At 39.2% G+C, this 15,033-nt stretch overlaps 1 protein-coding gene across 3 annotated transcripts in view; it reads right to left on the reverse strand.

The window, feature by feature from the left end:
• The window catches only part of LOC145447381 (putative inhibitor of apoptosis), a 42,308-nt gene that overhangs the window by 6,792 nt on the left and 20,483 nt on the right, over positions 1-15,033 (reverse strand). For all 3 annotated transcript variants that reach the window (XM_080325803.1, XM_080325804.1, XM_080325805.1), the window contains 6 exons: positions 5,977-6,172; positions 3,802-3,886; positions 1,756-1,828; positions 1,438-1,564; positions 718-874; positions 498-616 (listed from right to left, as the gene is read on the reverse strand). In XM_080325803.1, coding sequence (XP_080181929.1) covers positions 498-616; positions 718-874; positions 1,438-1,564; positions 1,756-1,828; positions 3,802-3,886; positions 5,977-6,172 — 757 coding nt within the window. The remainder of the gene's footprint in view (positions 1-497; positions 617-717; positions 875-1,437; positions 1,565-1,755; positions 1,829-3,801; positions 3,887-5,976; positions 6,173-15,033) is intronic.

Genomic DNA, 15,033 nt, shown 5'->3' on the forward strand with positions numbered 1-15,033 from the left:
CCTCGGTGTTTAATATTCGAGACATGCGACATGAAGAGCCAGGACGTAGTTCTCGATAATGTATTGCGAACTCTAATAAACTCGTCAGTACCTGGAACTGGAATTACGCATTTTGCTTTTAAATTACTTGTAGTCCATCATTTACAAATCTCAATACCGAGCCCAGTGGTGAGTGGTTACCAATTGTTGAGTTTACAATCAGCATCACCCATTTATCGAACAAAATATGAACCGGAAACTGCTGAAAGCAGATAACGAGGTTTATACAAAATTGCAGAAAAATATATAATAGCTTGCTCAGATGATACTGAAGTTATATAGGCACATTTTATTGATTTTAATGGTAAGTCATGCATGCGATGGGGCATGAGGACGCTGAGTTTCATAGTTAGTCCAAGTATCAAAATGCTAGCTCATAGCAGTAACTCTCAATTTGAAAGGCTCGCGAGCAGTGTTCGTGTGTAATTGTTACAAGTAATCGTAAGTATTGAGTTGACCTGCATGTAAATTTTCTCTCTCTTTCTTCTCTCGATTCTGGCTGCTCGGGAATTGGCACGTTGCGATTTTCAGCTCCCAAAACCATTGGACAGTCGGCGAAATGATCTCGATGCTCCGACTATAGAATATACAATAAAATGATCGTCGTGATTATGTCACAGGAATTTTCTTGGAACGCAAGTGAACGAAATCTGCTTTAAAATAACCGAGGCTACTCACCAAGGCATTATCGTTTACAGTCCAATTTCGCAGAACTCCACCACATGAAAAACACTGAGTGCGATCCAAGTCGCCGAGATAGAAAAATCCAGTCTTCGCTAACGCGGACGGAGGCGCGTTCGGACGTCGCGTTGGCCATCGTGCAAATGATGACAACCTTGAACAAAAGGGTAGGTTCCATAATCCTAGTCTTTCAAAGGTGCCAAAGGTGGTCAGTAATGTTTTAGATTGCTCAAAGTTTGACAACATTTTAAAAGCATAGTTTTGGATTGATATGTATAAGTTTTATGAGCGGCATTGTGAGTGAATAAAACATCGTCGACATCTATTCCTACAACAGGATAAAATTCAAAAATAGAACTCAATCACTTTGTGTTAGTCGCGACGTTGTTCCGTGCAATTTCGTAAACTGTCACTGGTGCCAATCCACACTTGACATGTCTTGAAATCAGAGTTGGTTGACAGTTTTCAGTTTTTTAGACAAAACTAGGCCTACTTACTCTTTTATTCACTTGGAAATCGCTAACTGTAACTGTAACTGATACCTATCAATGACCACCGCTACGTTTATGGCTATCGTTTCCTGAATTCTGATCCGGACCACTCGGTGTATAGTATATATAGCTATGTCCTAACAATTTCTTTATGACTTCACATAGATTTTGTACCGAAAGATAACCAGCCGACATCATATCTACTTTAGACGTGTGCTTAACGTACCGATCTAACTCTCGATTCAAGAATAAGTTTGACAGGAATCTGCGGTGATCAGACGACATGACTTGCGCCATCTGCCACTGCCTCGGCGTTTGGGGTCTGGGTGAAATCCCATGGTTTCTTTGTTGAGCTACAAAAGAATTGAATCCCATTAAAACAAGGAAAGCGGAGTAAGAGAAATTATCATGGGCAATGCAAATCACTGTAATCTACACAAAATTTGAACATGAATCAAGATCGAATCCGGCTTAAAATTACAATGTACAATTATACGTATGTTTGTATACACAAATATATAAATATATCAAGTTCATTGCTTACTAGGTCTTGTTCTGTGTGTAATATCTGTCGGATGTCCCACATGCAGGTTTGGTCGTTGCTGGGTTGAGAAATTCTGCAGGAAGTAATTTATGATTGAAAATCTGACGATGAAGTACACTGGTACCAGAAGTCATGCTCCATGACGACACATAATCATTTCATAGTATACCATTACAATACAAAGTACGAAACAGAAATACCTGTAATGGTCAATGAACTCAGTTAAATAACTGGGTTTCACCCTGACATGGCTTTATAACATATGATGTTCAGTACCTTAGTAACCAACACCCACGCAACGGTATCTTAATCGACTATTCATTAATTGCAAGAAGTATGTTGGATCATTGCGTTACAACAATCGGGCCAGGCAATTCTCCTAGTAACCAATGAAAGCAGGAAATTCTTCCGAATTGCTCAATGATGTTGCCAAGCTTAGAATATCACCGTAACGGCGTAACCTATCAATTTTCATGAACATTAGGCCAATCGCTTTTAATTGGTCATGATACGAGTTGGAACCCTGAATAATATGATCATACAAAGTACGATCTTATGCTAGATGACATCTGACATCATATGATATCACCAGTTTTGTGAATGGCTGAAACACATTTTCCATATTCAATTGAATTCTCAAAAACACCACACATCATACAAACTAGCCTATCTCTCAACGACAAAAACATATCCTGATGTGACTGAAACTCCATTGAAATATCACCGTTAGGAATACTGTCTACCATACAATGGTTAGCTATTACAAAGAGACGGACCAATTCAAAAACGCCATTTGTCATCAACAAAGACTCTGTTTGTCTAGATACTGTGTTCTAAAAACAAACTCACCGTATAACGATTAACAACACAAGCGTCACATCCGAGACAGCCATTTTCCATAATATGCAATACTAAAAATTTTACTAAATATGCTTCATATACTAGGCATACAACCATGCGTGCAAATGATCTGATTGTGATACAGCTACGAATCAAGCCACTATATATCATGTCATGTAGTTTACCAGGGGATTCCCTATCAGAATACTCATTGCAACATTCATGGTGGTGATACGTTTATTTCACCCGGAGACTTTTTGGGTGGCTCGCTTCAATAATTATATATCGGCGCATCAAGGGGATTCAAACCGATTCATAGTGAGCTAATAAGGAAGAGTACAAGGAAACAGTATTAATCACAGACCGTGGAATTTGCATTGGAACAATGGCAACAACAAACTTTGAATATACGGTACTATAGTAGCAATCAAAGAATGTAACTAAAACAAATTACGTACACAAACTCCTTTTGTTTACATCAAATTTGCTGTGACAATCTTGTCAATTTTATAAATCTCTGCATGGCAATTAACCAGTGTAATGCATCAGTACACGAGCTGGAAAATTTAGGACATGATGCCCTTTTAATCCTCTCATATTGGTTTGTTCCTTGTGAGTGATGCTTTCTTGCAGGTGAGTGACAGATATGAATAAGTGGAAAATTAGAGTATTTGATGATGTTCATGACTTTCCTTCTATCTGTTCATTACATCGTACTGTGTGCTGTGTATCGCACCAAATGTACATTTTGTCTAGAGCGGAAGAAAATGGAACATCTAATCTACAAACTACCACTTCTGAATTCAAGTGTGGCTGATTGAACTGCTTTGCATTAATCAAATGGACTTTCAGGTCTTTGCCAGCTTGTGGACTTGTTTCCAAGATACCTAGACATCCCAAACAAACAAATAAATATCACTAAGACAGTAAATCTTCCTCTTATATACTCAAATTTGAGATTGAGCTGAACTTGCGACTCGGAAGACTCACAATAAATAAAACCACTCTCAAAATACATCTCTTACATGCAATTTTTCAATCAGTATTCTCAGAGTATCCATAGTTCATTAACAAATCCTCAAATAAATTTACATATGCAGCTCAGCAGCTGTACAATCCATATTGCGGTACTAGGTACGTCAAAACGATGAATGATGTTATGCATAACACTCAGGCAACGCTGTTGACTAAACAATAGATGCTTACTGAATTTCTGACTTGTGCTGATGCCAAGCGAGATGTCATTGGAATGTTCTCGCTGTGAAATCCCAATGTCATGCCGCAATTGCTTCTGTAAATATATATTATATTTTCAAGATGTTAATGAAGGTAGTCCTACCGATATCAACAACGAACAAGGAAATTCTTGAATTTTGTGCCGTCAAGCTTGACATATTGTGTCAAGCAGAGATGGTACAAGTATTGTCAACTTAAAGTAAGAGTAAAAGTAAGAATGATTTTGCTATTAAATGACATTTAACAATTATAAAATAATCAATTTCGTTCAACGCTTGGCAGTAAAGGCTGTATCAGACGAGGCGATGTCGGCGGAGCGTTAGTGTTTGTTTTATCATCGCTGCCATCGGCCGGATCGCCGCCGATGTTATTTGACAGTGTCAATTAACTCGGCGACATCGCCAGCGATGAGAGAAGTGGGAGATGCGCTCATGCGTATCCATATATAAACCAGTGTCGAGACTTGAATAGCGTCACTTTTGCTCAAGCCGTTTGGCGGACGGACCTTCTGGCGAGGCATTGCGAAACGAATTACTGCGATGTAGTACTCAATTATTGAGCTGCTTCACTTATCCAGTATAGGCCGGCGTTGCAAAATCGGATGCACCCACCACCTTCGAGTAGCACATTCTTCTGCAGCTATCATGGCAGTCAAAACTCGTGCTACTTTCAACTGTTTTGACCTACCCTTACAAATACCATACTACCATGGTTCCGAGAAGGTTTCATTCGACAAGACATTGCAGCATGAACACATTGGACAGGCATCATAATCATATTGCAGAACTAGTTTCGAATATTTTCGGCTAGTTGTTACTTTGTTTCTGGATAATTTTGACCAGACGTGACTTTTAACTTCAAGTCGAAAGAAAAAAATCGTCGGCTCGACAACCAAAACGGACAGTGTACCCCTTGTTATAGGACTGGTAGCACTCTAAAGTTGTTCTGTCAAAGGTCCAAGCAAATATAAACCAGCCAACTCTATGCCCTAAATGTATGTAGCTCCGCTGCACGATTGGGATTCTTGGGAATATTTATTCTGTTCGGATTTTCTGGATTATGGACAAGATTTTTCAGATTTGCATTGGTATTTGGATGAGAGTGTTCGTAATCGGAAGGATTGCTCCTCAGAGCTTTGAGCTGTCGGATGGATTCGGATTCTCAGAAATCACTATCCGCCCATCACTGATCAGTGATCCGTGATCATAATACGGCAGTGACCTGTACAACAACAAAAAAACGATTCACAGATGTCAATCATCCCCGAGCAGGTTTAAATGCAACGGGTCAACGCCTTCTGAAACTAATCAAGTGCAACGATCTCTCACATGATAGTAGAGAAATTATCGGCCAACATCGCCGGCATCGCCTCGTCTGATACGGCCTTTAGTGGTTAGTGAATTTGCGATCAGCATCAACTATTCTCTTACAAAATAGGGACTAAAAAAGGCTTCAAGTAGATGATAAGGTTTCCTCAAAAGTCAAGTCACATGTGATACTAAATTTATGTCAATACATTTTATTACTGATGATCATATCCCGCTGAAATTTCCGTAAGTTGTTACGGCATCATAGCAAAAAACAATCACAATAATATGTAGGCTACTGAACTGGAGGCATTACATTACAAAACCATATTTACCAAGGAAATAAATAGGACATTCCGAATGTTATGACTTGATTTCACCATAGGTGATTTCTTGAGCATGAAATGTGTTGACAAATAATATCAAACTTGAATTTATGTTTTTTTAACTTGAGTTCAGAGCGTGACAGAAAGCAACAATATAAGACTTTGAATTATTTACATAATTTGCAAAATAACATGTCTTGGCATGCAATAAACGGAGCATCCCATCACCAATATTAATCAAAATAATGTCTATTCATATGAAAGAATGTAGTTATCAACTTCTGCACGCCTATACTAACATTGATTTATTGCACTTGCCCACAAGAACCTATCTATTCTTAAGTCACACTCAAATAGGGCCTAGTTCAAGAAATTTGCGAGTCATGTTATCGAAATAGTATCGTCTTCACATAATATTAATAATGGTCACAGAGCGAATGTCAATGTCTCAATGAAGCTGGACACACGGTGAGTGCTGTGGATCCTCAAAAATATGATCGATTTGAACTGACTTGTGCCAAGTGGTGTCAGCCGGGTTGTCGCCTGGTTCCCAACTTTCGACGGTCCGTCCACATGAAAAGCACTTCACTCTATCGGAGAATCCAGTAAAGTAGAATCCGGCTTGTGCAAGATTAATCTTGCTGACATGGACAGCCACTGGATAATTGGCAAACGTAGAAAGACGATACTGCTCGGACCGTACATTTCCTGTACAAGAAGAAATGGAAAGATGTCTCATCGGAGTTTGGATGAATCATATGTGAGCTGGAGCGCATCGCTATGAGCAAAAGAACTGGTCATGCACCCATCATGAATTGATGGTACACTGTTGCAATGGCGTTGTAACAAAGATTTGATGGATACAAGTATTATGAAATTTGCTCTGATGGTGCAACCGTCGGAAACAACTTGCGATTAATGTCTTTCAATTAAAATACTTTGGATGATTCATCACCACCACGTTGGTTGCATCATCCAGATACGTTGCGCAATCACTTTGGTGTAATCAATCACAAGACATACATGCAGCAATGTAAATAGTAGGGATGGTATGAACGTGCGGTTCACTTTTGCGTTCTGCGTGCGAACCACGGAAATTTAGAGGTTCACGTTCACAAAAGAACTTTGGTAGGTTGTGCACTGTGAACCTTTTTCATATGTTACAATTTTTGCCTCGTTATAACATCTTTGGTTGAAATTTATTGCATTTCAACTGCGGGCCACTCTATGCATGGCGCTGGAAGCATAACAAAATCAACACTAAACGAACATGCACCTTGACAATCTCAAAAATTTTACTTGCTTTGTTACAAAAGTTTTCCCTAAATATCCAGCTTTCCGTTTGTGAATATTTAGTGACTATCTGCTCTGAGATTGACCCGCAATGACACAACATCAAGAGTGGCATACACTACATGTAGGTTAGCTAGTCAGCGAATGATGCTTATTCAACCAATCAATGAAATTGATATCGTTGTTTGATGTGAAAAATCTGGCAGGCATACGGGGTCAATCTTGATTTCGTATGTTTATTGTATCATAAAAACCAAATCCATGCAATTGTACAAGTACAGAAACCCGATTTACACTCTGCTCAATATCAACGTAGCAATACTCAGACGCCGAATGCATTGTCCGGTCTGGCCTAGACTGTTAGGCGTAAGCTTGTATTCCCTTGCAAGTCCTCATCGAATTTGTTGGCAAAGCGACGGAAGATATTGATTTTATGGGATTATTATATCATTTGATTGTCCCAGTTGATACATTGGTGACGTTTAAAACGTCAATATGTACTTCAGCATTGTGACATTATGTGGCCCGAGCCGTCGCTAGGTATCATGTACAATAGTACAGTACAATTATAGGATATCACTTCACTTCCATTTGTGTGCCTTGTAGTCGACTTTTATCAAAATACACCAACCCAAACTCTGTCAACAAAAGGAGTTCGTGTACCACCTAAAAATAGTACATTGAACACTCTCTCTTTCATGCTGGTGACGTCATATTTTGTGATACGATTGTTGATATACATATACAATGTTCTTTCAAATTCTCTACTAGTTGCTGACGATTACCCCTGACGAGTGTCAGCAAAAAATATTCGGGTTCATTTCAATATGAATATACTATACAATTATATATTGAAGTTCTGTACCTCCTAGAAGCTATTCAGATATCACTTCACTGTAATGTAGGGTTGGAATTAGCAATATGACGTCACATGACGTCATGAGGTTCACGTTCGCGTTCACACAGACCCTTTCAGAGGTTCACACCATCCCTAGTAAATAGGCTCATAGGCTAATAAATTACTACAAGGTTACGTAATGCAAATAAATTACATGATACATATTAGACCAGTGGTTCCCAACCTTTTTCGACTCATCGCCCCCTTTTGAAGCTCCACACCGATCATCGCCCCCCAAATATTGGGAACCGAAAAACAGCACTTCGTGACGACGGCCCCCCCCCTCCCCCGAAAACGTTGGTCCTTGGCCCCATAGGGTGATAAACCAACCCCCAGTCACCCTCAGCCAGTTGGCTTTTTGTCGCTACATATCAGCTATACCCTATTTCATATACTGTTTGATGAGTCACCGTATTTCACCGAAACGCGCGAAGCGCGACAAATTTAAATAATTCATGTTTAAATCGGTCAATATGGTCGATGTGGTATGTTGGAAAAGGTAGGACCCCTAAATAATAATTAAACATCTTCGGGCGGAATCGTTGTTGTATTGACTTCTTTACATGAAGCTATTTCGTGACCTCCTATATCTGCTATGTCAGACGACATGGAAATCGCCAAAACGTACCAAACTAAAAGACGCACATGATTTCATATTGGTATTTCTTTACTGGCAAATATTTTTTTTCCTTGGGGGATGACCCAGATTGAAATATTTCTATCGTGTTCTTGTTTACAGTCAAAATTAAATAATTAATAAATAATTAATAATTCCGATTTTAGATGTGGACTGTATATATCGTATAATTTCAATTTGTCAGACACAAATCAAACTGGGTGTTCGAAAAGGCAAAAGTAGAACAACTCTAGATATTTTCAGCGGTCTAGAAAACCGATTAGAAGAATACGTTGTATAGGAAAATTTGAAAATCTCATATATCATATGTGACACCTTAGCATCTGTTGATACTGGACGACAGAATGGCGTTGTTTCGAAACTGCAAAATGCAATGATGAGCAAGGGTTTTCATAATCCACAATATATTGTTTGCCAACATCATATTATCGATTCTTAACGCATATATAAGAGTTCTTCAATCCAACGTCTTCAGCAAATCCGAATCTCAGCTACAAATTTGGAGATGATGTGGTAAAACACTACGAAGACTTGGTGCAATCCACCAAGCAAGAATTTCAGATGAAAATATTAGAAAACCGAAGATGGAGGGATGATTTTAAGTTTATCAATGACCTGTGCAGAGCATGCTGCTCTTTCAAAGAAAATAGTATAGATTACCACTAATCAAATGGCATGAACTTCTATCTCTGCGCAATGCGGGGTGGTGCTCACTAGTCATCGCAAATGCGTGTCAGGAAGATTGGTATTCTAACCAGATGTCTAAAGATGGAATATACTAGAGCCCGACCGATTATCGGTTCGTCGATAATAACACTTTGAAAGTATTATCGGAATCGGCCATTGGAGCTGAAAATTTATCGGCAATTTACGTGTGACGTCACAGCATGGCAGTAGGAAGCCAGAAAGCTATAATCTTTGACCGCTAGACTGAGAACATTGACATATTTCATATAGCTTAAACTTCACAGGTGTCCAGATGCATCCTTTCTAGTTTATTTCATGTTCAAGTATAACAATGGCTGGAAAGATGTTCAAATAAATAATCTGAAGCTTTGAAAATGTGCTTATGTATACATCCAACTTCTTTTGAATATCGGCTGAATGTATTGGGGTTATCGGTCAAGGTGTGAGATATCGGTTTTATCAGTATCGACCCAAAAATCCAATATCGGTCGGGCTCTAGAATATACCAAGGATTATTTGATGCTATCTTTGCGGTCGAATGTCCTGCAGCGATAAAGTGCCTCAAAACCTCATTGGAAGTCGGATATGTCCGTCGTAGATGTCCCTGGCACTAACATAATAACAGAAAGGGAAGTCAAATTGATGGATGAACTTTACAAGAAGTGCAATAGGACATATATTTGAAGATTAAATTTGTAGCAAAGAATATCTTTGAATTTTAAATTTTTCTAAATTTGGACCAGTGTCGAAAATTGAACTTAATTTGTGCGGGACATTTTTTTCGATTTAAACAAAATGATTATAATTTTATTAATTTATACCGAAATGTTCATCAATTCCTGCTACAGGCAAAAAAAATTTTTTTAGTCATAACCCTACTGTCCATTGATGCTCTTTAAAAATAGTTTCCAGCCTAAATTTCAAAAATTATAGCAACTGTATAAAGATATTTTCTGTCCGGTGTAATAGCGTGGAAAATTTGTCTCCACGCTCCATGTGATTTATTGACCTCACTATGACCGGTACACCTATACCAGTTGTGAAAAAGTCGATTGCAAAACTCAGAAGCGGGTAGTAAGTGATCGCGACCACCCTCAGCCCGAAGACAGCACAAGATACAGTGCACAAATTGCATATGCTGTCATGGAGCGGTTACAGTTGATCATGGATTGCTCGTCGTTCAAGGCCTTTTTGAATTCAGTTTACCTTGTTCCAGGACTAAGCATTTCGCTAATTAGAAACGTGCGATCCGCTTCATAATCTTCCAATCGTTAGCACAAAGTCACCACAGTCAAAGTTAGTGCTTCGTGGAAGTCGTGAGGTTTGATCAAGTCATTGCACATTATAGCCACATACGAGTTGAAGTTGGACACCGTGTTTAATCACCGTCGGTTCACAGTCCTGTGCGTTTTTTCACGAAAGAATAAAAGGTAATGTAATGTAATGAGTCTGTGCGCACTGCGCACTCACCAACTCACTGCACAGCAGTGCGTAACGACTAAAAAAGTGTGCAGCTACTTTGTCAGTAGTGCACGGATAAGAGAGAACATTGCTAATAGGTATTGCATGTACTGAATATCCCTTACCTAAATGCATTGTACTCGTGTCAAAGAAACTGATAATCATGCTACAATTCACGCTGTGCTTCCGGCCTAAGACAGCAATTCAATCTTTTTCGTAGAATCAACACCATTTCTGCGGTGAGGCCGATGCCTAATGAATACCATTGATAATGTAATCATATTTAGGTATGCCGTCTGTCATATCTAAGGATTTCACTAACTGAAAATACCACTACAATACACACAATGTGCCAAAACTATGGCACGAGAAAGGGTCAATTTATAAAAGATAGGGGAGTAGATCAGTGATCAAGTAATAACCGGCCTTAACATAAATTTAAAGGCAGATACAATTAGGTACATGAATTGCAACCATCTCCCAGCACAAAATGGAAATCAAAATACATACAAATGCTACAACGAATAGATAATCGTCACAATATACAAACAATAGATCACTTTGTGATTTATGGTAGACCTGGATAAAGTAGGTACGGCTTCAGGAACAGTAGCAGTTATCTGCTGATCTAGATGATCACGCTCGACATCATCCGTTGTGGAGGTTGACTCGAGGCCACCGCTGTTCCCTGTATAGAGGGCTATATTCTTCGCCGAAACTGTCGATTCCATACCATTGCGATAGCGATCTGCGTCAAAAATTCCTTATTCCGGGACGACGTTCAATGTCATAATCGGATGCTCTGAATTCCAGCTTCCACAGTAGCATCTCTGTGCTTTTTGATTTTTCTGTTACAATATTGCTCGACGATTACGGGCAATGCTTTTGGAAAGCAACCAACTTGAACTTTTTACCGTTAAACAGATCATCTGCATAAACCTCTCCAATCGCTTCAGCCTCCTTTCGGATAGTTGCGTTCTGTTTGTCCTTTGTTTCTGCTGCATTTCTAAGTGAACTCATTTTGACGAGTCGTCGACGGTTTTCACGTTGTGTCTGATATCACCTTTGATATGCATTATCGGAGACGTTCGAGATTTTTTACTGGAAAAACATATTTGTCTAGGTTCATTTGTCAAATATTTCGCAGCTGCCATGAAGGTCATAAAGTACCTGTCGTGCATCTCCTGTGATTGATCACCTACTATGATGTTATCAAGATACATCACCGTACCTTCCACCTTATTGTGATCAAAGAAAGTCTCAATGAAGAGCTGGAAAGTAGATATTCCACTGGTGACACTGAAAGAAACTCTACTGAACTGATACAACCACCCATTTGCCTCGAACACTGGAGCTGGCTTGTCGCTATCTGCCAATGTATTGGTCGGCTGAGTATAAATCAAAGAAACTATAGATGCTACCTTCCACTATCTCATTGATGACTTCATCCATTTCACCGGAGAATCTGTATCTAGATATGTATAACGGTTTATTGTTTGCAAATAGCCGCTTTCCATTCGTTCTTCAAGTCTGGCAACTTTGGTTACGATAAGCTTGTGCCCTCCAGGGGGATAAAAGTCTTTCTGTATTCCAACCCAACTTTCTCTAAATCTTGGCGTTGAAGGACGGCCTACCAATCACCGAACTATTTGCAGTGGCGGAGGTTACACTGTCCAACTTTGTGCATAATGAGGTCCATCAAAATTAAAGGTCACCTCTTTATACCTTTTACCAAACTTATGTGACATGACATATCTGCACATGAATTGGAAACAACACCAAAGCAGATGTTATGGTACTCGCATCCGGAAATATTACAGGATGCTACTACTGAGATATGCAGTTTGGTTACTGCATTATTAGATGCCAGCCCAACAGTCACATGGTGCATTCGACAATTGCAGCCTCAATGCCTTCAGTAAATCTTGTTGCTAACGAATCCAATAGCACGGTACTTTTCAACCTGTGTGACGGTTCGCACATGTGCGAATGAAAAAAATTCGGGGCGAATGACAAGCGTGGCGCGAAAGAAAATTGTCCATATTTCTCACTTTTCTGACGTGAAATAATTCCAATAAAGTTAATGAGATTCCAGGTACAGTGAGTCCGTAACTCTTGTCGTTTGGACGCAATTCTAAAGACTTGTTGGTAGCTGTGCTTTTCTAGTTCACAAGTGAGGAACGCTCCTGATGCGTTTATATTGCAAAGTGTGAGAGGTTCTTCCCCGCGCGGGAGGATTGTGTCGCTGCCTCAAAAAAACAAGTAGTGAAATCGGTATCAGCTGCTCGAAAACATCCGCCGTGCACGGACCTTGTCTGTAGGTAATAGCAGCCGATGCCAGTGTCATCATTTGGCATGGTTGGCGCCAGAATTTCGCGTTTATCACATTGGCACCTCCGTCTTTCTTCAACTATAACAATTTGCACACTAGATCTGTAACAAGTGTTGTTTACTCGTGTACCTAACCAAGTATAAGAGACTGTTAAAAATGAAATTTGAGTAAGCACATTGGTGTCTTATGTCCGATGGATCTTCATGTACTGACCATTGCAATAGCCTGTTTGTAATGCGAACTACACCATTTCGGCTTAAACACTCTTTCCTGTTCTTGGACTGATGATCTCAGGTCGAGTCTAGATCGTTAAGGCATAGGCCTAGATATAATTATTTAACGATGCCACTAAGCCTGCTGATCCATAGCTAAATTCGCCTATTTCGTATTCGTACCGTACCGCCATCGCTTGCACTACAAACTTTGTAATATTGCGAACTCTACCCATTTAACTTGAGCACTAGATCCGTTCAAAAAAAAAATTCAAATTTCGTCGGCTTAGTTGTCATATCGTCAGGTTACCTAAAACAACGTTGCACACCACATTTGACTCAATTCCAACCAGTAGAAGCCGAGGTCAGTCAAATTGAAATTTCAGTCATTTTTGACATAATAGTATTTACGGTGAACAATTTCGTCACACCGACATGTCCAAAAATCGTGTTCCAGGTATGCTTGAAGAGGCAGGGGTGACTTTTCCACTTGTTTTGATCTTGACAAGGGCCTATGGTGGAGTTTGGATAAAGACATCGCCAGTAAACGAAAAAAAGATATGACACTGATTAGCTGGCAATTAGTCCACTTCATTGAAATAGACACCTTAAAACGATAGTGACATAATTTTCAAATAGAGTACTTTAAACACTGAAATTAACGACCACGAAACGGAAATGAACCAATAATAAGCACGTAAAATATGGGTAAATATATTTTTCAAGTGACAGTCAATATCTATATTCTTTGTCGGTCAAAGTAGATTTCTTCACGATACGATTTGATATTATATGATATTCTATCATTTGCTCTGCAGCACTCCTAAAGTACTCTCACAGGCGAATTATATGACTAATGGGCATCGTGACAGATCTTATTCCTATCAAAAGTTATTGTCCTCTCTTCATGTCATCCTCCACATTCGGCAAATACCATATAATTGTATTAATATATTGCGGTAAAACACCAATGCTTTTCATTACTCTATGACAAGAAGGGGGTTCAGGTGATATTGAAAGATCAGAAAATGACTAATGTGCTTTATAAGCTCAGTGGGTTACCATTTAGTTTCCCTGTAGTTTCGAGCACATAAAAAGCTCTAGTATCAACGCTTAAGTGAAGTACCAGAAATTCCTTTTCAACTCATAAATACTATTCATTGGCATAGCCCATTCTCAATTGCAATCAGCCCAATTTTAACGTCCTGGATCAGTCAATGTCAAGTAGCAAAGAAATATTAAAACACTGAGCTGCTGAGGAATGCAACTGATGTCTCTGTGGATGAGATGTTGGAAATGGCAACTTTGTAATCAGTAAAAACTTCGAATCAAGGCAGAGAGACATCGGTATGCCCTGCATACCTAGGATAGATTTCGTGAAATCTAAATTGGTCCGACAAAAAATAATTCTAGATCAAACTATCACATGAGAAAAATATTTGCCCGTATTTTAGCTGCTTGTAAGTCCATTTCCTTTTCGTGGTCGTTAATTTCAGTACGTAAAGTACTCTCTTTGAAAATTATCTCACCATCCTTTTAACGTGGCTATTTCAATGAAGTGGACCAATTTCCAGCAAATCCGTGTGATATCTTTTTTTTCCGTTTATTGGCGATGTCTTCATCCAAACTCCACCATAGGCCCTTGTCAAGTTCAAAACAAGTGGAAAAGACATCCCTGCCTGTTCAGGCATACCTGGAACACGATTTTCGGTCATGTCGGTGTGACGAAATTGTTCACCGTAAATACTATTATGTCAAAAATGACTGAAATTTCAATTTGACTGACCTCGGCTTCTACTGGTTGGAATTGAGTCAAATGAGTCAAACTCCCCTATTGAGCACCCTGTGCAGAGAAAAATCAAATCCACCACGACGTACGTCTTACGATATTCCTTCTGCAGCCTAATTTAAGCTTAATTAGACTGTTGAAACTTATTCCTCTTTATGTATTAGGATATTTGGGATATTAAAGATACGGTAATTTGGCATTATTTTAGTCAGTTTGCCAATATTGTACGATTGCCCTAAGAGCCATCCCGCAGTTGGCAA

This window comes from Botryllus schlosseri, chromosome 9 (genome assembly GCF_051294905.1).
Source record: "Botryllus schlosseri isolate E-star chromosome 9, Bs_hap1, whole genome shotgun sequence".
In the NCBI taxonomy this organism is placed as follows: domain Eukaryota; kingdom Metazoa; phylum Chordata; class Ascidiacea; order Stolidobranchia; family Styelidae; genus Botryllus; species Botryllus schlosseri.